This window comes from Plecotus auritus (genome assembly GCF_963455305.1).
Source record: "Plecotus auritus genome assembly, chromosome: 7".
Lineage (NCBI taxonomy): Eukaryota > Metazoa > Chordata > Mammalia > Chiroptera > Vespertilionidae > Plecotus > Plecotus auritus.
The window spans coordinates 28,066,323-28,089,758 of record NC_137774.1 but is presented as its reverse complement, the minus strand read 5'-3'; the positions used below and the strand labels follow the sequence as shown (position 1 = coordinate 28,089,758).

The 23,436-nt window shown below is 45.8% G+C and overlaps 1 protein-coding gene across 1 annotated transcript; it reads right to left on the bottom strand.

Annotated features, from left to right (window-relative positions):
- Positions 1–408: 408 nt before the first annotated feature.
- MMD (monocyte to macrophage differentiation associated) lies at positions 409–22,291 on the bottom strand. Its single transcript, XM_080678552.1, has 7 exons — positions 22,002–22,291; positions 14,814–14,895; positions 13,139–13,299; positions 10,559–10,633; positions 8,845–8,946; positions 6,650–6,719; positions 409–2,244 (listed from the first exon to the last, which is right to left on the bottom strand). Exons 1-7 carry the CDS (start codon positions 22,025–22,027, stop codon positions 2,044–2,046), a joined length of 717 nt encoding a protein of 238 aa, XP_080534678.1. The 5' UTR covers positions 22,028–22,291; the 3' UTR covers positions 409–2,043.
- Positions 22,292–23,436: the final 1,145 nt, after the last annotated feature.

Below are 23,436 nucleotides of genomic sequence, written 5' to 3'. Positions count from 1 at the left end.
TGTCCCGGCTCCTCTCTTTCCTACTTGGCAGGAGGGAAAGGAGGATGTCTAACACTCAGAGCTGTCGCGATGCACGTCCGGTTGGTAACACGAAAGCCTGTAACCTCAGCCCTCCAGCATATTATATGAGCTAAGCCGAAAGGCCGTTCAAGGTCCATCGTTTATAAAACTGACATTCTTGGGTCCTGACTAGTGTATTTTAAACTGAAAATGTGTGTTGATTAACATTGGAGCTGGCTCCGGCATTCCAATTAGTAGAAAGTGGACTAGAAAGTTCTAGAGGACAGGGCACATTTGTTTTTCTTCCCACCATGACTTTTCAGAAAAAGGCTGGTACATGGATTACAAATCCAGACAAGCTCAGGCTCTCAAAAATGCACACTCATGTTTAGTCACCCAGCTTAGAGATGGCGGAACAAATCCAAGTAACAATTTTATTCTGGTCTACAGCACACGTTTTTATGTACATTTTAGTGGTTTTGACAGTGTTACAGTTGGGCAAACTTTAAATGAATCCACAGAAGTTAATATATTAAAAATAAAATACACAATAAAACAGCAGGCATCCGGATGTTGAGAGTCATGCAGGTGGGGTGATGACGGAGGACCTCGCCTGTGTAAGAGTCACCAGCAAATATCAGTTCTTCTGTCTCTCTTCCCCGTATAATTCACCGAAATCGGAGAATTCTTAACACACACGCACAAAATAAACTCTCTTTGAAAGCCGTGTCAGTACAAGAATTCAATAGAAGCCTAAATGTCTCATCCAACCAACAGTTCCACTGACCAAACCTGTTACTAGGAAACAGTCACTGTCGGCACCTGATATCAAGGCAAGGCTGTCTCATTCATTAACACACCAAAAGGAGATTAATCAACGAAGCAGCTAATGTGTTAATCTTAATATAAGACACCGAGGGGAAACGAAAGGTAATATATTAAATACCACTCCACTAAGCCAGGATATAACCCATGGACTTCATATCCATGCTTTCAATACTTTTCTACCTGAAAGGGAAAAAGTGTATGAGGAGATAGAGAAGAAAAGTAGAAATGTGAACTTATGCATCTAATTCCACAGTTTAAAAATGAGCATCAAACTGATAACATAGAGCGAGAACCGTCGGGCACCAGAGGCAACGCCACTGTGGACGGTAATCCCTAACCTCCTTGGGAGTTTCAGCGGATGGCCAACCACCGACAGGAGAGCACAGGCTGAGGAGGACCCTGAAGAGAACAGGGCAAAGGCGCAGAGAAAAAGGTGCCTCTTTTGGAAAAGTTAATGGATATCAAAATACTTCTTCATCATTAGTAAACCAAACTAGGTCAAGGATGTGGCCCAAAGCAGCCCGGAACTCGGAGTCAGCGGTTGGCAGAAAACGTCTGGAAAACTGCGGTTTTTAAAAATTGGCAATTTCTCAGGCCCCGTGAAACCATCAGAAGAGGCACAACGTTGGTTCGCCGGTGGAATGTGGACGGCTTGCTGCCAGAATGCACGTGGGTGAGGACCCGCAGAGATGCGAGTCCATGGAACTCTTTTTAAAAATGTACAAAAAAACGAAGTTACTGTTTAAAAAAGAACCATGTTGTGTCAGGATGAAACATGGTGAAAGTAGTGTAAGATCTGCTCATGATTCTTTACACAGCTGATGGGAAAGGGATAGAAACGAGTTTCTCTTCAAAAGGAAGCTTTGCTGTTGCACTGACTTTGACAACCCGACCTAGTGATTTAGAAAAACCCATGTAGTAAAGTCTGTAAAATCAAAATACAAAATTCTGATTTGTAAACATCAGTTGGCCAAGTCTATCCAGAGTCCTGCGTGACAGTGGAATGGAATGAATAATTAATTCACTACCTTAACGGATTCGTTCTGGAACATTCCAGAACACAGCATTGATACTTTCACAGTAATTATAGTCAGACTATATAAAGAAAGTCAGTGCAGTCGTCTTTTTCCTCCTCCTGTGCAATATGCAGCTCTTGCCCCTCTCCCCAGTGCCATCGCTGAAATAATACTGGTGCGGACACCTGGTGCGGACCAGTCATAAATGGCGCACGAAGTCTGTGGGGCTTCGGTAAAGATACTTCCAGATGGCGTAGTAATGCACGGCGGCTGCCGTGGCCACAAACAGGTGCCAGATGGCATGGGCGAACGGGATGATGCCGTCGCTCTTGAAGAAGACCACTCCCAGGCAGTAAATCAGGCCCCCACAGGCGAGCTCGTGAAGTCCCTCGGTGTTGTTCTGTCGGCAGAGGAAGCAGAGGGAAAGGTGTTGATGTTACTGAGGTGACAGGCTACAGAGGGTAACTGCAGCCTCCCGCAGCCTCCTGATTCTCTAGACCAGTGGTCGGCAAACTGCGGCTCGCGAGCCACATGCGGCTCGTGAGCCGCAGTTTGCCGCTCTGTTGACTAATGAGTTTGCCGACCACTGGGATAGGGGCTTAATCACAAGGAACAACAGCCTGTAATTATTGGAATCGAGAGTCTAGGTCAGTGGTCGGCAAACTCATTAGTCAACAGAGCGGCAAACCGCGGCTCGCGAGCTGCAGTTTGCCAACCACTTCTCTAGACAATGAAGTAGCTCTGCACAGACAGCATCCCGGTCCGTAAATCGAGTCTGTGGACATTGACCTGGATCACCCTTTGGGCGGCACATCTTGACCCAACCCAGCAGTCAGGTCACGGATCCCATAGTGCAGAGCAGCACATTCTGCTCACTGAGGGGGGGTGGGGTGTGTCTCTGCAGACGGCAACCGCGTCCAGCCATGGAAGTTCATTTTATTTATTAAAGTTGTTATTGATTTTTAGAGAGAGAAGAAGGGAAAGGGAGAGCAAAACATCTACATTAATTCTATAATACAGCATGTACATATGTCATGCTTGGTTCTAAGTTCTGTGGGGGCAAGCATGAGGCTTATCCTGTGTGATTATAACATTACCACTTGTAAAAATGCCAATTAAAGATTGAGGCTGATAAAAATACTGGATAAACCTGCTCTGATGATACCCGGGGGGATTTACTTCTCTGGTGGTTGATGATCTGTCTACATAAACCTTGCTTATTATATTGTTTGGTTGTCCTCAATTGCCCTCTAACTCTACATGTAACATTGCCTCCCGCATGCCGCCCCACTGGGGATCGAGCCCACAACCCAGGCATGTGCCCTGACGGAACTGAACCGGCAACCTTTCGGTTTACAGGATGCTGCCAAACCAACCGAGCCACACCGGCTAGGGCACGGCAGTTCATTTTAATATAGAACAATCCTTGGCTTTCATCTTCCCCTTTAAAAGCTTTCCTCCTCCTAAGGCGCCCATGCCACTCCATTTGTAACCTACCTCTCGCCTGAGTTTTCACTTCCCATTGTCCTCAAGCCCTGCTCTACCCTGATTGCTTTCCTGAGACTTTCCGTGCCTGCCTGAGTTTATGACTTCCTTATGGCTGACCCAGGAGAGTCAGAACTAGAAGTGACCTCAGAGGCTGGGGATCATGTCGTACAACACCCTGTCTAACCTAGATGTGGCCAGGCCTTTTTGTCTTGGAGCCTGGGCGTTTCCTAGCTTAGCAGGGAGTAAACAGGCATGTATGATAGAGCACAAAAAGGAGAAACTTGAGGCCGCTCTTGGTTTTCAAAGACCTAGGCCCAGCCTCAAGATTAAACTGGGATGGATGAATGAGAACAGAGCGAGGCTTAGGAAGTTGACAAAACAGCTCGATCCCCTGGGTTCCCGGGGACCAGAGCAGAAAGGTCTTGGGTTCTGCAGGGCAGGTGGAAACCTAACCAGATGGTGGCGAGGCCTTGGAAGGGGACGGGCGTGTGGGTGGCTGAGCGGCCTGGCGCTGACAGCTGTGGCCTGTAAGCCTCGCAGCAGGTCCTGTGCCCAGTCGAGCAGGGAGCATAGGCAAGTTGTAATGCAGCTGCCTACTTGAACAGGCCATGGGCCCAGGCCACAGCAATGGCAGCACCGGATGGCCATCCCCTCAGGGCCAGGCTTTGCTAAATGTCCTCTCAACATAAACATTTTATCAGAGGTATCACTTTCTATCGCAGTTTATTACTTCCAGAATATTCCACTATAAGCTCCTTATCTTTAACCCGAAAACACGCAGAAATAAGGAAAACAGAAAGAGAATAAAAAGGAAAAACAATCATGAAGAAGGAAAGTTTATGAATCTTGGGAATGTCATGCTGTAGAAAACTACAACTTTTTAAATAAAATTAAATTTTGGGGGGGTGACATGGGTTAATAAAATGACATAGGTCTCAAGTGTACAATTCTATAATATAGTGTGTACATATGTCATGCTTGGTTCTAAGTTCTGTGGGGGCAAGCATGAGGCTTATCCTGTGTGATTATAACATTACCACTTGTAAAAATGCCAATTAAAGATTGAGGCTGATAAAAATACTGGATAAACCTGCTCTGATGATACCCGGGGGAATTTACTTCTCTGGTGGTTGATGATCTATCTACATAAACCTTGCTTATTATATTGTTTGGGTGTCCTCAATCGCCCTCTAACTCTAGGACCTTCAAGACAGATTTTCTCATTTTAGTCCTTCCCCTCCCTCCCCTTGCCAGTCCCTGTTGGCTTTAACAACTAAATTATATGCATTCTTGGCGCTAGGGAATTGTTCAAGCCATCATACACCTCCTATCTCAAAGAGCATATTTTGTTACAGTCTCTTAAGACATACTCTCTGGAAAAAAAAACACACAACATAGCAAACCTGTAACTAATTCCTAAACTGTTATCAAGTATTTTTGTGACCAGAACTATGTACAGTAAAACTACATTGCTATAATGTGCCTGGCCCTGGCCGGGTAGGTCAGTTGGTTAGAGTGTTGTTCCAATATGCCAAGGTTGTGGGTTCAATCTTGGTCAGGGCACATACAAGAAACAACCAATTCTATATAATAAAAGGCTAATATGCAAATCGACCAAACAGTAGAACGACTGGTCACTATGATGCGCACTGATCACCAGGGGGATGCTCAACGCAGGAGCTGCCCCCTGGTGGTCAGTGCACTCCCACAGGAGAGTGCCACTCAGCCAGAAGCCCTGAGCCAGGCTCACAGCTGGCAAGCACAGCAGCAGTGGTGGGAGCCTCTCCTGCCCCCTCAGCAGCACTAAGGATGTCTGACTGCTGGCTTAGGCCCACGAGGAGCGGGCCTAAGCCAGCAGCTGGACATCCCCCGAGGACTCCAGGACAGCGAGAGGGCACAGGCCGGGCTGAGGGACCCCACTGAGTGCACGAATGTCGTGCACTGGGCCTCTAGTGAATGCATAAATAAGTGGAACAACAAATTGATGTTTCTCTCTGTCTCTCCCTCCCTCCCTTTTCATTTCCCTCACCCTCTCTTCCTCCTCTCTCTCCCTAAAAATTAAGAAAAAAATTGTGCCTGTGAGCTCAGGAGTGAAATTATAGGTACAATTCTGACCATGGCAGGCTGAGAAGAGAGTTCAAATGGAACTCATTGTGACTTCCTCAGTTAACACAGAGGCTAGTGCAGAAATGTAGAGGGTAGGACACTGGGGTGCAGAAGCTAAAGCACAGTAGCCAGCTGGATGGGATGGGGAGGTTGTAAGGATCGGGAGGGTAAAATGACATGTGTTTGTTTCAAGTTGACAGCTACACGTAGGTTTCTCAGTGGTAATTTGGTTTGAAAGGGAGTTCAAAATGAACCAAACAACCTTTTAAGGTCCTTCAAATTCTTAAGATTTAAGAAATCAGTAATTTATATTTTCTTCATGTAAGGAACTTAAGAAGGTACCCTCTTCCATAGATTTCAGGTTGAGACACTAAGTAATTCAAGCAGAAATACCCACCTTCACATAATCTCACACCTGAGTGGGGTGAAGAGAAGAGTGGGAGTGAGGGTGGGACGAACAGAAAGGTTACCCAAAAGAAACAAACACAGCAGGTTACCATAGGGAAACAAACACACTTAAATGTACAACTTTCCCAAATGATACAGACCAGTGGTCGGCAAACTGCGGCTCGCCGCTCTGTTGACTAAATGAGTTTGCCGACCACTGGACTAGACTAAATGTTACCGTGTAGTTGGAAGCTGTGAGGATTAGGCAATTGTGGCATATTGTGTGCAAAGAGGTAGCAGGGGTCCTCAAACTACGGCCCGCGGGCCACATGCGGCCCACCGAGGACATTTATCCGGCCTGCCAGGTGCCACTGCCTGTCCTGCTTAGCAGCCGACTTGTCCCGGGCCTGCAGTGCACATAGGAATTTGTTCATAGTTTTTTTTTTAAACTATAGTCCGCACTGCCAACAGTCTGAGGGACAGTGAACTGGCCCCCTGTTTAAAAAGTTTGAGGACCCCTGAGGTAAAGGGTAATATATGACAGTGGTCGGCAAACTCATTAGTCAATAGAGCAGCAAACTGCGGCTCGTGAGCTGCATGTGGCTCACGAGCCACGGTTTGCTGACCACTGATATAGACAGTAGCCAGTAAAAATTCCTGGCACTTTGCAATTTGTATCTTTTTTTTCGTTTGAGTCTCTAGTTAATGAACATATCATAACTTCAGAAAGAAAAGCTGCATATCTTATCTATGGATATGTAAAGAGTCCTAGTGATTTAAAAGGAAATAAAGTGAAATAACAAAATTATGAAGCCATTTCTTACCATTGATGTCACCACCAAGGCTGGAGAGAAGCCCATTGTGAGATAGAAAAAGAGCTCAACCACCTTATACCTGCGGGATGTAACGCAGTTCATTTAATGTGTCTATTCCTACAACACTTAGACCATTTCCATATCAGTTTTTTCTTTAAAAAAAACAAACAAACAAACAAAACAACAAAAAACAGTAACCTCAACTAATCAAATAAAATATATTTTCCCAGTAGGAGACCAATAGGCCTCTAACGGAAACTCTGCTTAAGTAACAGTGAACTAGCATTTCCTATAGGGCTGACAAGGCCTCAGCCTCCACATGGCCCTGGAAAATGCTTTCCACCGGAGCCATTACTGTTGAATCCAATCCACCATGCCCGTTCCCTCCCAGTCCCAGAGGGCCTGCCCGCAGTGCCACTGCCACCCATTGCTTTGAGAAACAAATAATGCGGATGGCAGAGATGCAGCTTGGGCTGGTTTCTACCAGTGGCAAAGGGAGAGCAGCCCTAAGAAACGAAGGGCGTGTATTTGTGTCTCGTCATTTTGCATTTGCACACGAGAATTCCAACGTGTGAAGCTCATCATCACATTCGGCTACCGAATGTCTGGAGCGTCAGAAATTGTATTGAAACTGCACTTACATGTCTGCCTACTCAAACTAGACCGGAAGCTCCTCAAAGGCAGGGGCCAAATTTACTTTTGTTTGGGTGTGCAGGGCCTAGAACAGGGCCTGGCACCATGGAAGGTACTCCCCAACATCTGCCAACCCGAATGGCCAAGTGAGACTCGCCTGTCATTCTTAGTGTTTTCTACTCAAAGTCCACCATGAAGGAACCCTATCAGGGAACTGGGGAAGGGGGGGTTGCAGGTTTGGTTTACATTAGGAAGTCTGGAATAGGAGAAAAGATAGTTGTCTTACTTTACTTCCTATTTTATCAAGAATATAAATTAGGTGGCCTGGCCGGTTTGGCTCAGTAAATAGATTGTCGGCCTGCGGACTGAAGGATCCTGGGTTCGATTCTAGCCAAGGGCACATGCCCAGGCTGCGGGCTTGATCCCCAGTAGGGGGCTTGCAAGAAGCAGCCGATCAATGATTCTTTCTCATTTATGTTTCCCTCTCTCCCTTTCCCTTCCTCTCTGAAATCAATAAAAACATAACTTAAAATATACAGCATCTCTGGAGACCAAATATACATTTAAAAAAAAAAAGACTATAAATTAGGGATTTGAGTCCAAGAAGCAAACTGTTTCCATGGATTTATATATACACTGCATAATACCACTCAGAATTGCTAATTCTGGGGGACAATGCATTTATGTGAATTTCAGAGTTGGAGAGAAGCCAACAAAAACTACCATTGTCTTCTGAAAAGGGAAAATATTTTAATGCTTTGTGGTAAACAGAAATTATGCTGAACTCTGAGAACCATTCTGCCAACCACAATAGATAAAGAATTTAATAAACTGTGTCCAATGACAATGATTTCTTGGTTTTGAGCTTCTCAAATCTGGGCATATGCAATAATGAAGAGCCGTGACCTAGGAACTAGGACACTGGGGTCCCAGTTGCTGATGAGTCACTAATTAGATGCATGTCCTAAATATTCTCGTTTTTTAAGCATAAAGCTGGAATAGATGACTTTGAAGGTCTCCTCTAGAGCGAAGATGCTAAATTTCAATCAACTTTCCTTCTTACATTGCTTAACACTTAGGACTATGCGCTACGAATAATGAATTAATAACATGTGCCCCGTGGTTAGGATATAAAGGGTTTAGATGCCCTTCCAAACCCTTCCTTCTCAGGGAATCTAGGTTCCTATCTAGGTAAGTGCTGTGCTGGGCACTTAATATCTATTATCTCCCATCTTCATAGGAACCTTGAAAAGTAGTTCTTTTTCTCCCGTGATGACTGTAAATCACAGGGGATAAGGCTGGTCTGCTTGTGAGGCCAGTCTTCCTGAGGATGTGAAATGAGACCCAACTGAGTCTCAAGGGCAGTCCACTTGTCCCTCACCTCTTTTCTCCCACAGCAATCTGCCCACTGACGATGAATACCAAACATGGTTCTGAAGATTTGTTTAAAACAAGATATTTTCTATTTATGTATTTCTACTATTTCGAAGTGCAGAGAGAGCAAACTGTGGTGGAGATAAAACTTAGGCGGTTACTTTTAAAATGATCAAATGTAAATGATTTTCTCTTACTTTTCATGGTAGAGAAATACATAAATGGTTCCTCCAGCTGCCATGAGCCAGATAAACCAACGCATGTGAGAAGCCAGGGGTCCAAGTTCACGGAGATTTAACCTAAAAATGTAAAATGACAACAGGTGATAAATGAAGGGAACTTGCAGAACCCGTGTTGTCCTCCAGTCTTACAGGCGGGAGAGCAAGTTCAGGGCTAAGACCAGGAAGGAGAGGCACTCAACAGCCAGGGAGGCGTTTGGGGAAGTTGGGTAACATGAATAACTCAAAGATAAAATTGTCAGCCGACCTTTAAGACTCAGAATTGCTTCCAACATGGTTTAGGAACAGAACTTACTAAAAGGAGATATGTAGGAGTCCCAGCACACCTGGGAGGCCCTAATAAGGCAGGCTGCTGTGAATTCTGCTTGCCTTCCTGTTCTGGGGATGTATTTGAGAGCAGATTACTTACAAAGCTTAACAGGAACCCTGAACAAAATCCCGAACGGGGATCACATAACCGCAGCAGATACCTAACACACAGACCTAGCGTCTCCACTATCAGTCTCTCTTCCAAGAGAGAACATGAGAAGAATTCCCCCGACATATATTATAGAAGACATTTATTAGCATTGTACCGTGGGCTCTTATGAGGCCTCATGTTAAAATGCTGCAAATACATTTGTACTAATTCCCTATTGAGGATATGAGTGGGGGGGGGGGGGGGGAACCAGCATTGTTCTGATTGGCTAGTACTATAAAATTAATAGTTCCAAATGGAAAAAGTATCACCCGCGTATCAAAGATGACATGTGAACAAACTGCCTACTGTAAAGATGTGATTCCTCCGCCTACATTTAAAATTGTCATGGACTTACGTTAAATTGATGTGTACTTCACAAAAGCCTTTAAGGGTTCTCTCTCCGATATAATGCAGACCTGTAATTTAGTAACAGGTGCTGGAGAGAGAGTATTTCCTTTTTCCTCCAGTAGATAATTAGGTTTCTCTTGCATGATGGATGCGGCACGAGCCAGAGTCTAGAGGCGGCTGTTTCTAACGACTGCTGTAGTCGATGGCATGATGTGAATTTCTGAGTGTTTAAAACTGGACCACGACTTGATAGGGAAAACGAATGTTTCTTTAGTTACAGTTTTCAAAGCAACAAAAGATTCTATCTGATCTCTATACCAAAAGGGCAGGAAGATCAAGGAAATGGATCAGAGTACCAGATATTTTAAATAGCTAATACATTTGGCTAGTTCTCTTACTCATACAGATGAAGAAATGCATTCCATATACAGTAGCTACTGTGCTGTGAAGTACTGAAGACAAACAGTATACATTTCAAAATGGAGCTTGTTCTCCTCCTACATATTTATAGCATTTCCACTTAATTAGATGTCTAAGTATTCTGAACAGCAGTAGAGGTATAAAAGAATAGAGAAGGCAAATGAAATGAGGGTGCTACTTATACCCAAGTTCACAACACTTGTCTTTAATGATCCAGTGCCAGACATATATTCTGAACAGCAGCAGCTTTCTCCCCTTAAAATCTGAAATCTGACCCAAGTACGTCAAGATGGAAAAATAACGCATGTATGTATGTGTGTTGGGGGCAGAAGGGTTGGGTATATGCATGGGGGCTAGACATAGGGACAGGAGGAAGGGAAGAAAGGACTGGGCAATTCTATTATAAAAACACAATTCTTCAAAAATAGAAAGACTGTATCTTACCATGGCGCATAGGACGCAGCAATGAAGAAATAGATAACCATTCTATCACACATGTGGAAACATTGCTCCACTGTCCTAATGGGAGAGAACACCAAGTTAGACAGTTCCCAGAAAATGTTCAGACTGGAAGTAAGGGTTTTCACTCCCGTCCAGAAGATCCTAATTTAAAAGGGCTAGAAGATGGGGGTAGAGGATGGAGGGAAAGAGGGTTATTTCTTTTTTAACTCCTTGGATGACTGTGATAACTAGCCAGGTTTGGCCTTTCTAATTTTGCTTTCTAAATCAGTGATTTTCAACTAGTGTGCCACAAGAATTTTTAAAACGGGCAATACCTGACTATTTAGTCAGGGGCACTGACCTCTTTTCCCTCAGATTGTCAAATAAAAAAAATGACAACAGCCAACTACAACAATAGCTGTCTGGTGTGAATGAATCAAAACTATACCTACTTTTTGTCCGATTGGCAAAAAAAATACGTTCTTTGGTGTGCCACAGAATTTTAGTAATTAGTTTATGTGTGCCATGAGATGAAAAAAGGTTGAAAATCGCTGCTCTAGATTGTTATGCACCATCACAGCAGGTAAAGTCAGACCTGAAATTTTATTCAAGATCCTCCACCCACCTCTCTGACCCTCACTCTCCTCACATGTAAGATAGAAATAATAGCATCTCTATCAAGTCTGCGTGAGCATTAAATGACATAATGTAGCCATATGTTTAGCACAGCATCCAGCACATAGTAGGTACTCAATGAATGATAATTCCCTTCCCTCTTTTACTTAAACTAAGATTACACTTGAATATTTAAAAAAATTAAGGCAGAGCAGAAATGCCCACGTGGGTTACAATTCTAGCAGTGCTATTTCGCGGTTCAAGAGTCTGGTTTCTGTTGCACCTTCCTCTCCAGCCCCTGGCAGGGAGGCCCTGCCTACTGAAGTATGGCATCTACAACTCTTTATTGATTCAGAAATCTAGACATCAGAGCCAAGTCAGCTGAGGCAACCACAAGCGCCGCGCTTGCCAAGAAGATAATGAAGTGCTCTGGCCTCTGGCTCTGTGACGGTGTGTCCTGAGCAGCCAGCTCAGGTACTGCTGATGCCTCCTGAGTGTGTCTACGGCTCCCTCGGGATTCAGTGCGGTGGTTTTATTTTTAAGCCCGGGGAGCTGTCACCTTACAGGCAAGGTAGCAGACTGTATACTGCCAGCAATGTTGTGAAGGATGGACCGGAAAAGCACCTCAAGACTAGGAATCAGAAGCCCTGGGATGATCAGATTCTGCAGGTATCGCTGACTCCGGCCAGTCAGGCCACATCTCTGAGCCTCAATTTCCCCAGGTGAAAATTAACAGGTTTGGATTAGATGATCCCTCAGGATCCATCCAGCTGTAAAACTCTATGACTTCTATGATTCCACATGCGAGGAAACCAATAATATATCATCACCCCCAGTCCTGCTCTTAAAGAAAGCATGTCTTTTTAATATTGGATTGTTTGAACAGTTTGAGATATTTTTGGACATTCTGTAAAACAAAAAGATATGTTCTGATATTATTTTAAGTCACTCTTAAGTCTGCTCTGAATTCTCCTTTTTTGGAGAAGAAATTTGCTCTTTGGGTTGGCAGAATCTATTTCATAAGCAACTAAATGGTGTGCCACTCCCTTTGCGCCCCCCCCAAATTAGTCCTTTGCTCAGAAGGGGAATGCTTCCACGTCCTTCTCATTGAGAGGCTCAGGGCCAGAGTGTTTTTGAAAAGTGCCTGACAGCGAATACTAGCAAAACACAGGAACCCATACACACACACACACACACACACACGACCTAATTCAGAAGCTAAACTTTGCAGGACAGTGACCCCAAGCTGCCGTGTACCGCCTCACATCTCACAGTCCCAGAGTCTTTTGTAATTTTCAAATCACTTCCACATGCACTATCTCATTCAGCTATCACAATAATGTGGTGAGGAAGGCATTGTTATCCTCATTTTAGTGATGGAGAAACGAGGGCTCCGTGAGATCCGGTGACATCCGCAAGGCTAACCTGGCAGGGCTGGGGTTCACAGCCAGTCACTGCCTCCCAGTTCAGTGCACGTGGTCACTGCCCCGCGGCTGCAGCACCCTGCAATGCCTTAGTGTGCTTATGGCACTGGCAAATGGGTCTCGGGGTTTTTGTTGTTCAGTCCTGGGGACGCAGTGCCATTTTGTTGGTTTCTGAGCAAAGGCCCGCTTTGCTAGATACACACGAGGGTCCTCAAACCTGTCCAATCCATAGGAAGCTTCCTAAGTAATGGGATAGCATTAAAGTCTGCAAGGCAGGCCCTAGCCAGTTTGGCTCAGTGGATAGAGCATCAGCCTGTGGACTGGAGGGTCTTGGGTTTGATTCCGGTCAAGGGCACATGCCTGGGTTGCGAGCTCAGTCCCCAGTAGTGGGCATGCAGGAGGCAGCCAATCAGTGATTCTCTCTCATCAGTGATGCTTCCTAACTCTCTCTCCCTTTCCCTTCCTCTCTGAAATCAATAAAAATATATTTAAAAAATAATAATAACGAAGTCTGCAAGGCAGGAGAATGTCTGCTCCACTGTACCTTAGGTGGCTCTTTTTCCATGACACCATGTGAAATACTGTGGAGACGATGAAGAGGGCACAGAGGCCCATGCCATAAATCCATGCCGTTATCTTCTCCCAGCAGTCGTCAGACAGCCGATGGAGGGCGGCGCTGCCCACGATGGCCGGGACAATGAGGAACTGAGGGAAGGGCACAGCAAAGTGAATATCCTAGCTCTTACCGAACTGAGACCGTGTTACAAATACGTAGGGTTACCAGGCATAATTTTTTTCTTTTTTAAAAAGGGAAAATTTATTTAGAAGAAATGGGCTCAGGAAATAAGTTACAGAGGCAAAAGAAGGGCCCTTGGAGCTTAGGGGAAGGAGAGAGGCGAGGAAACGGACCCAGAGGACAGGAGCGGGAGAAAGGCACGGGCATGCTCCATAGAGACAGCGGCTACCACTCGGAACATACCAGGGTAATTTTAGAAAGGTCGCTTTAGAACAAACATTTGCCTTTCTTGGGTAATCATCAGGAGAGCCGGATGAGATAGTTGTACTGGAAACAGGTCCTGCTATGCAGAGCCCAGGAATTGTACACAACTCGACTTCAAACGAATTTTAATCTAATGGCACATATATGTCACCTACATGTTGTACTAGCACTGCATAAATTACACTCCTCACTAAAGGACTAAATTGGTCTCCTTTTCTATTGCTTTTCTTCAGACTATATACCATTTTTCCTCTAAAGCCTCACTAAATGTGACTTTCAAAGGGAATAATGAAACCACAGAAAAGGGGAAATGTATAATGACACAAGAAAAAGGCCAATGATAGGACATTAATAGAAAAACTATGAAAATACATACATGTTCACAAACACTACACCTAAAAGGAAGAAATGCACCAAAGCATTCATTTATTTCTGCGTAGTTTTATTTTCCTTCTACATTTTTCAGTGTTTTCTAAGTTTCTTATACTGAGCATGTTTTGCTTTTATAAGAAAGAAAATTAAGAATTCAGAGATCAAATTAGCTCTTTCTTCAATAAGAAATAACATTTGTGCCCTCGCCAGTGTGGCTCAGTTGGTTGGGTGTCATCCAGTGCACCACAAGGTTGCTGGTTCAATTCCTAGTTGGGGCACATGCCCCGGAGTTGCAGGCTTGGTCCCCGGTGGGGGGCGTGCAGGAGGCAGCCAATCAATGTTCCACTCTCATATAGATGTTTCTCTTTCACTCTCCCTCTCCCTTCCCTTCTCTCTAAAAATCAATAAATATATATATTTTTTAAAGAAATATAATTTGTACTGAGGAGCATAGCCACTGTGGTAACAGGGAAGGTGTGGCTACCAGTTTCAGGGGATCATTTAGAAATAAAAAGCACTTTTATCAACCAATGGTGAGCTCTCCTTGCCAAATGAACACAGCTGACTATCCTGAAAAGGCGATTCATTTCATTCCAGGGTGACAGTCTTTGACTAGGGTGCTTACTAGTATTCTTTTTAAAGACCTTCTCAGAGGAAGCAAGTCCAGGATGGACAGAGGAGACTGTAGGTCAGAGCACTGTTTCTGGTGACAGGACCCCGCACTGATACTCTGGTAGATAAGAGATGGGTAAATCCAACTAATGGGGTGGAAGTTACTAGAGGGAACTGGCCCTGCCTCCCTGCAAAGCCTTTTGGGAGGATGGAAATGCAGGAAACGCATACTCACTGCATGCGTGTAACAGTTAGCAGCATGTTCGTAACAGGTTGGTTTGTAGCGGCCATTGGCTGGGGCCCGGTGGTTCATGAACCTGCAGAAACAGAAAGACATCCTGTGAGAACAGCTCCAAGCGTGTGAGAAGCAGTGGGCAGCCTGCCAATGGCTATTTGGTCTATTCTAAACGAAGAGGCGACTGCTGGAAACACCTAGTTACGGGAACAGAACCAAAGCCACTAAGCAGGTGTAAACTGAGCCCACAGCAATGATCCTACAGCAAATGCCCTAGTTCCGTGGTCGGCAAACTGGGGCTCGCGAGCCACATGCGGCTCTTTGGCCCCTTGAGTGTGGCTCTTCCACAAAATACCACGGCCTGGGCGAGTCTATTTTGAAGAAGTGGCGTTAGAAGAAGTTTAAAAAATGTGGCTCTCAAAAGAAATTTCAATCATTGTACTGTTGATATTTGGCTCTGTTGACTAATGAGTTTGCCGACCACTGCCCTAGTTTATACTTTCAGGTCATTCAAAAGAAAAGTCTACCAACCCAAAGCAAACAGAAACCATATCCACTCCCTTCAACTGGTACCTCTCACACTAAAAAAAAGGCACAACCAAATCTTAACCGTTAACAGAAAGCAAACCAAGGGGATTTCCCTAAACTCTACAAAGTCCAGTAATGGCCATTAAATGAAAAGGGACACGATGCATTTGAAAGGTTTCTGTTTTTGCTCTCAAAATTTAGAAAGCTTTATACATGCAGATCTTTAAACCCTACATCCCATGATCAGCCGGCCTGTCCAACTAGTTTCTCTCTATTGCATTATCTGGTTTGGCAGCAGATAATAAATAAATGGCACCTGGCTGCCTCTGGGCCACCTAAACAAGAGGTACATCTTCACCTGCACCCTTCCTGAATTAAAGGAGTTTGCTTCAAAATCCAAATAGATGACTCGTAGCTGAAACTCTGGCTCTAAAATTCAAATATACACACAAATGTACGCTCCTAAATATCAAAATCTGTGCCACACAGACCCATACCCCATACTTCCCTTGGGGCTAACTTTGTGGCAAGCACCAGTGCAGTGACAAGCATGACCACGGAGAGACCCACAGCATTCTTCCATTTCATTGTGTAGGTGAGGGCCCCCCAAACCCCACCCACACCCATGCCAAAGGGGTTCTGGCTTAGTCTGTCTGTCCTCTGGGAAAAGGGAGACGTAAACTCAGGAATATAAAGCAGCTGCCTGAACGAGATGCAGAGAAGCAAATGGAGGTCAAGGAACCCGGCCACCTTCAGGTCTTGGGCCCCACTGCATTCCTGTGCTCGGAGCCTGCAAAGCATCAGCAGGCTTTGCACAATAAACTATCTTTGTGCTTAAGCTAGTTTGGGGGGAGGGGAGGGTGGGCTTGGTTACTAGTATTTGCCACTAGGCACTCTGACTAGTCACCCCTTATTAATGGAACACATTGAAAAATGGTACCTGGCTGAACCAAAGGGCAGAGCCAGGTGGCCAAAAATAGGCTAAAACACATGGTCAAGCCATTCCAAACAGTGTCCTGTTTATGAACAAAAGACTGGCACGTTCTCCCTGAATTAGGAGGGGCCATTGTCCTTGGTGCAACTAAACAAAAATACAATGGCAGTCCCTAGTGACCCCACGTAGAGTTCAAAGGGAAAATCCATGGGGGAATGAATTTGGGAGCGTGAAGGCCCTCCAATGGGTTAGCTACCTAACGTGTGTGTAAAGACATACTCATCAAATGGAATTCACCAGATGGCTTGGAAACCGAGTAAGAGAAACATGCAGTTAGCAGCTCCAGAATGGATCCAAGCTATGCTCACACATAAATAAATCTTTTCTCCCCTGATGATCCTTTAAATAATTTTACTAATTTCCTAAGGGACGGGAGTGTTGCTGTCCAGCTCTTATTTGTAAAAAGGAAAATAACGACACTCTTGGGACGAACACTTTCTCAGTGTCCCCAGCATTCAAGGATCTGCCACATCATTTCCCTGAGACATAACAACAGAGCTAGAAGCCCCACGCCCCAGGAGGAATCGTAAAGGGTAAAGAGCAAGGCTCCAGGGTGGATGGCAGAGGCCAGAGTGAAACTGGGAGTGCTCTGTGGAGGGCGCAGTAAGTAGGGTTTGTCTACCCACCAGTAGCTGCAGACTAAAATAGCAATTTATATCTCTGGCAGCCCAATCTAAAAATAGTCAGACCATTACACAGCAACCGGGATAGACTTTCACATTTTCTGCTAAAAGCAAAGAAGCTGGGTGGCCATGTTTGTCACAGCTCAGTCCCTGCCCACCCGGGATCACTCAGGTTAAAAATAAACTCAGGAGTTGTGGAGAAAAATACCCCACCCATGTGACCTCAGGTAGGTTCTGTTACGGGCAGAGCCAAAATTGGGCAATGGGCACAGGTAGGAGAAACTGTGCTGAGAGCAGGTCACTGTCTGGGGCTCAGTGGCACAGAGAGCACAATTGTTTAGATGGGAAATGTACAATGCCATTCTTCCATTTCTCCCTGATCTGCCAGGGCACAATCTTGCCTGCTTAAGAAATCACTCCCAAGACCCAAATGATGTAAAATGCCAATCAACTCCCACACACTGAGCAATCAATCCATGTGTCTCTCTCTCACCTGGATGTTTCTCTCTGTCTCTCTCCCTCCTTTCCACTCTCTCTAAAAATCTCCCTAAAAATGGGGCCCAGCTGGCATGACTCTGGTTGAGTGTCGACCTATGAACCAGGAGGTCACAGTTTGATTCCTGGTCAGGGCATATGCCCGAGTTGTGGGCACGATCCCCAGTGTGGGGCATGCAGGAAGCAGCCAACCAACGATTCTTTCTCATCATTGATATTTCTCTATATCTCCCTCTCCCTTCCTCTCTAAAATCAATAAAAATATATATTTTTAAAAATCAATGGAAAAAATACCCTCAGGTGAGGATTAATGTAATACTAATACTACTACTAATAATATCACTTCAGACCCCGCCACCAGAGCCCTCATCACATTTAGTAAGATTTTTTAAATGTTCGTTATTTCATCTCTCAACACTGTAATGTGAATTCCATAAAGGCCATCTTGTCCACCATTTCACTTCCAATCCCAAGCACAAGGCCCAGTTTATTGCTGGAGCTTAATAAATAGGTGCTGAATGAATGAATAGAAAGACAGACATTGCAGCTGAACTGTTTTATCTTAATGGAGCGCTATCCCACTGTTACTGGTTTCACTGGGGATGCAGCAGGTTCTGTATGTAATGAAGAGAAAGACTCTCTTGGAGCCAAAAGAACTCTGAATGTTACGTAAAGAAAATTCTTAAAGGCCAAGACCATGGACATTCCAAGGACTCCTTCAACATCAACTTGATGGGGCAACATGAGCTGACCCCTGTGCACAGTAAATTATGAGTTCCCCTTTATGAATGAGCATATTGCCAGAGGTGGTGGCAGTGGCAGGGGACATGTAACTTAATTATTAAATAAGTGAGAAGGCATATACAAGGACACTACCCATGCCTATGATTCAGTGCTCTGAGAACTTGTGCAAAAAGGCAATGGCAATCCTGGAAGACTTCCTGATGCTTTAGATTTAGGTGTTTTGCCTCGTATTCCATTTGAGTGGTCCCAAGGCTGGGGCTGAGGAAAGGAGCATCCTTTCCCTTGGCTTTCGGCTGCAAGGCTGGAGAAATGAGTATGCACCCACAAGATACAGTAGGAGCTACTGTGGGTCCTAGGCCTACACTGTACACATAGATGTTGCAGTGAGACAGACATGGTGAGTTGGCAACATGGGTGATAAAAGGGCCAAGAAACTGAACCTTTGGATCTGCCCTTTCCCTAGCTGTGTGACTAGGCCAAGTTCCCTTTTATTCTTGAACCCCATCCGTTCTTCTGGGCAATGAGCATAAAATTTGTCTTCCAGGGTTATAGTTGAGGATTCGATGAATAATATACAGGGTGAGCAGAAGTGGGTTTAGAGTTGTTTGTATGGAAAAAGACATACAGGTTATGATTATTACAAATAGCTTTATTAACTAAAAAAAAAAAAAAAAAAGTCACAACTCCAAGTCTACTTTTGCCCACCCCATGTACAAATACCCAGCCACTACCTAGCAAAGTTTGGCACTCACTGTTAGGAGTTATTCTAATCAGTCAGAGATGCTGTGAAAGGGAGAGAATGATGGGGGGCAGGCAGGGGAATGTAGGAGGGGGAGGACTCAAATGTATAAGTGATAAAGCAAAAGAGATAAAATATGCCATGTCCCAGTGGAATCTTCCATGTCATAACCTTTCCTGCCGTAAGCCATGCGTGCATAAAGCCCTCACTTCAGACAGTGGGCTAAGCTTCCTCCCAGCCCTCCTCCACAGAAAGGGCAGAACGCTGGAAGTTGATCCGAAACTACAATGACCGCCAAGTTTCCATTATGAACAAAACAGCAGGGTGTTCAGGTTTTCTTGTAATTTAGGCAGAGCCACAAGCCATGGCTTAAAGGAAATGTGTTTACTGAGATCAAATGCTTTTCCATTGAGTCCTGATAAATCTATCAGGAAGAGCACATGCATTCAAAGACAGGGTGCCCTTCCCTCTAGTTCCTCTGTAATTTATCTACCGTAACTACCCTGAATGCGTAAAAGATATATAAATGAACATGGCTTTCCATGTTAAGAGAATAGAACTCAACATTTCAATGTGTGACCACAAAAGCCAGGACTTTTTGTTGTTATATTACTTTTTACTTTCAAGCTTTATTTCTAAATTCAAATGGACCCTGAGAAATATCTTTCCAATCTAGTCTATAATATAAAAATGAGAAATTATGGCACCACTTAGTGTTCAAAGAAAATCAGGATAGCCCTGGTCAGATAGCTCAGTTGGTTAGAGTGTCGGCCTAATACACCAAGGTTTTGGCTTCGATCCCCAGTCAGGGCACATGCAAGAATCAACCAATGAGCCCTAACTAGTTTGGCTCAGTGGATAGAGCGTCGGCCTGCGGACTCAAGGATCCCAGGTTCGACTCCGGTCCAGGGCATGTACCTTGGTTGTGGGCACATCCCCAGTAGGGGGTGTGCAGGAGGCAGCTGATTGATGTTTCTAACTCTCTATCCCTTTCCCTTCCTCTCTGTAAAAATTCAATAAAATATATATATTTTTTAAAAAGAATCAACCAATGAATGCATAAATAAGTGAAATAAATCTATGTTTCTCTCTCTAACAATCAATGAATTTTAAAAAAAGAAAATCAGAGCATATCTAGATGTCATCAAGAAAATAACTGTTAAATAGTCATTGATATTGTGCAGCCACTGGGAAAATTACAAAGTCTGGGCCACATCAAAAGAAAATGATTGTACGTTTCATTTTTAAATGAATAAAGCTGACCACACAATCACATTACATCTATGATAGATTAGAGTCCAGCAAAAAGAAAATAATTCATTCAGGTGAGATAGATGAATCCTAAAAAAGTGGATTGTTTTTTTTCATCTCTTAACATTGTTTTAATGTTTGTGCAACCAAGAGTAAAAACCAGCTCTTTTCTTTCTTTCTAGAGTAAAATTCAAAGGATAGGAAAGGAAACTCTTAATCAAATAAGGAAGGGGAATTTCACAGAATATTGCCAGTGTTCTCTGCAAACAGGAAGAGCACAGACATGCAGAAGTAAAACCAAATCAAACAAACCCCATGCACAGGGCTGCACCAATCATGCCTGAACCCAGGTTACATTCTCCCTGAAAAAGACCCCCTGTCTTCATTCCTGACGTCAGAGTCTAAAGCCCGAACATCATGGTTCCTTTTCGCCTTTACAAGCACCTGATATGATGTTCCCACTAGGGGAACAGTGCCAGGCATTCAACACCCTGAGGGACATTCAGAAGTGAATCCAAGTCTTCAAACTGATTGTCCTTCTAATAGCACAGTCCACCACAACGCTTCCTACGCATATTTCGGCTTCCATAGCGGTGGGACTGGAGGAGGAATGAGATCAGCATAATGGGTGAGTGGGCACTGAGGGATTAGAAAATCGGAAATAAAACAAATGCACTTAAAATGTTTAAAAGAAAAGGTTTGTGCCTAAAACCTCCACAATAACCTCCTTGGAAGATTCCATGCCTTCCTTTCCTTCTTTCAAATCCCCCCGTCACTGCACACTAAGCTAGCTTGCTGGCTGGTGGAGGTCTGGGAATAGGGACAGCGGCCTGATTCAGACAAAGAGATGGAGAATTACCACAAACACAGGGGAGGTGAACTTTCACCCACTTAAACGCCGAAGAATAATAAAGGAAAAAAAAAAAAAAAAAAGCCCAGAGCTTCCTCTGGGAACCATGGGCCGGCCTCCATCGATGGCTGGATGGCAGGGACCCAGAGCCCGGATTAAAGCCACGGTGCCTCCCCCGGCTGGCTGGCCGGCTGGCGTGCTAACCAGCTCTCCAGTCAATGAGCAGCCTGCCATCCTTCCGGTGGCGCGCCTCGGTTCCTCCTCCTCCTTTCCTAACACGGGCGCCCCAACAGCAGACCTTACCACCACCCGGATGCTAACTTGACCCTTCGCAGTGCCCCGAATAGCACCGCCCGGGGGACGAGGGGGGCGCTAAATAAGCCTGAGAACCTTCGAGTCCCGGACAGGGCCAGACAAGCTAAATCAGTGGAGAGTGCCTCAGTTTCCCCGTTGCCAGGGCCGTTTACAAAGCACCGAAAAGGCCCAGCACCCCAGCTCTACGACCGATCTAGCTGCAGGGCGCAGCAGCCACGGGCCCTCCTTCCTCAAGCACCGGGAGCGCAGGCTGTGGGGAAAGGGGCGACGGCCAAAGCCAGAGTCTGTGGATCCGGGGGCGGCGCCTGCGATTGGGGTTCGGGTCTCAGAGCAAGCAAGTGCCCCGCCTGGATGGGGGCCCGGGAGGCGGGGGGGGGGGGGGTGCTAAATCGGATGAGCACCGGGGATCTGGAAACCCGAGGTCCGCAGATCGCGAGGGGGGACCCGGGTCAGGCACCAGGTCCCGGTCCTCGGAGGGAGGGGATCGCCCAGCGACTGCAGGGCGGGGAATCCCCGGGAGCTGGTCCCCGGCCAAGGCGGATCTACCGAGGGATGGATCCAGGTGGGGAGCCGGGACCCACATGGGAGGAGGTGGATCTGGGGCCCGCGCCTGGCACGGACGGGGGCGCGGGGGCTCCATCCCTCTCACCTCTGGAATCGATTCTGGAACCGCATTGATCCTCCGCTCCTCCTCGCGGGCCGGGAGCTCCGTCTCGTCAGCGCCGGCGGCCGGGCGCGCGGCCCTCATGGGCTTGGGTTGCTTCGGAGGCCGCCCGGGTGCACCGCGGACCGCTCGGCGGGGCAGGGCCGGAGTGGGTCAGGCAGGGGTTCGGGACGGAGCCGGGGCCAGACCGGGCGGCTGGGGGCGGGAGGGAGGCCGCTTAAACGGGCCCGGCACCTCCCGCCTCCCGCCTCCCGGCTTCTCCGCCCCTGAGCCCCCGCGCCCCGCCCCGGAGTCCGGCTCCACCCCCGCCGGCCCCGCCCACCTGCGTGCTCCCTGGGCCGCCGGTGCATCACGGCACCGGGCGGCCAATCAGCGCCCCGAGCGGTGCGGCGGCAACGCTGCCATTCATTTTTGCAGAGCCCGGGCGGAGGGGCGGGGCCTCGCGGCGGAGGGGCGGGGCTGTGAGGGAGGAGCGGGGGCTGGAAGGGCGACACGCTTCTATACAAGGTCTTATTGGACCTTGAAAATAGAAGAGGCAGAGGGGAGAGAAAGAATTGTTATAAAGGAGGAGGTGAGCCAAAAATCTTACCAGCAACTGTGAAGAAAGTAGCAACAAACAAGGACCCCCATCTATGTTCCAGCCCTGGCTCGGAGTCATTCATTCATTTTCCATCATTGGTGTCTTCATCCTGCCGTTCATTTATCCCTTCATCATTTTGAGGGTCAGCTTCCCTAGGCTATGGTGCTAGACTCTGGGACAAATAAAAAAAGCTTTCCTTGTCTGTTCTGTGAGGAGCTTAAAATGGTCTTACTTAGATTCCATGAGAACCACAAACAAAACAAGGGTATCCTCTGCAGGGACCCTTTCATGTTGTCTTCCAATTATTTTTATTTTATTTACTTTTTTATTTTTTATTATTTTTATTTTATTGTTTAAGGTATTACAAATAGTAGTACATATGTCTCCTTTTTCCCCCCATTGGCCTCCCTCACCATTTGCCCTCACCATCACTGCTCCCCGCCCCAGTGTCTTGTGTCTATTGGTTGTGCTTATATGCATGCATATAAGTCTTTTGGATGATCTCTTACCACCACCACCACCCCCCAACAATTTTTTTTTTTAAATCCAAGCAGTTTCCAAATAAAACAAAAGTGGACTTGAATCAAGGTCCTGTTGCTGAACCTAAACTCAGAAGGCTTGCTGGAAGAGAGGTTCAAAAGCAAGTGAACAATGGATGATTTCTTGATCCTTTCCCTTTCCTGGAATTTAGGTGTGCTTCCCTCCAGGTAGCCTGTTCACACACTTCCCCCCAAACCCTAAACTGGAGACTCTCAAGGGGACATAAGGCAAGCCCTTTAGGAGTGTTTACTATGTGTGCAGTGGAGCATTGAAAAGTCAGGAATTCATTCACTCATAATT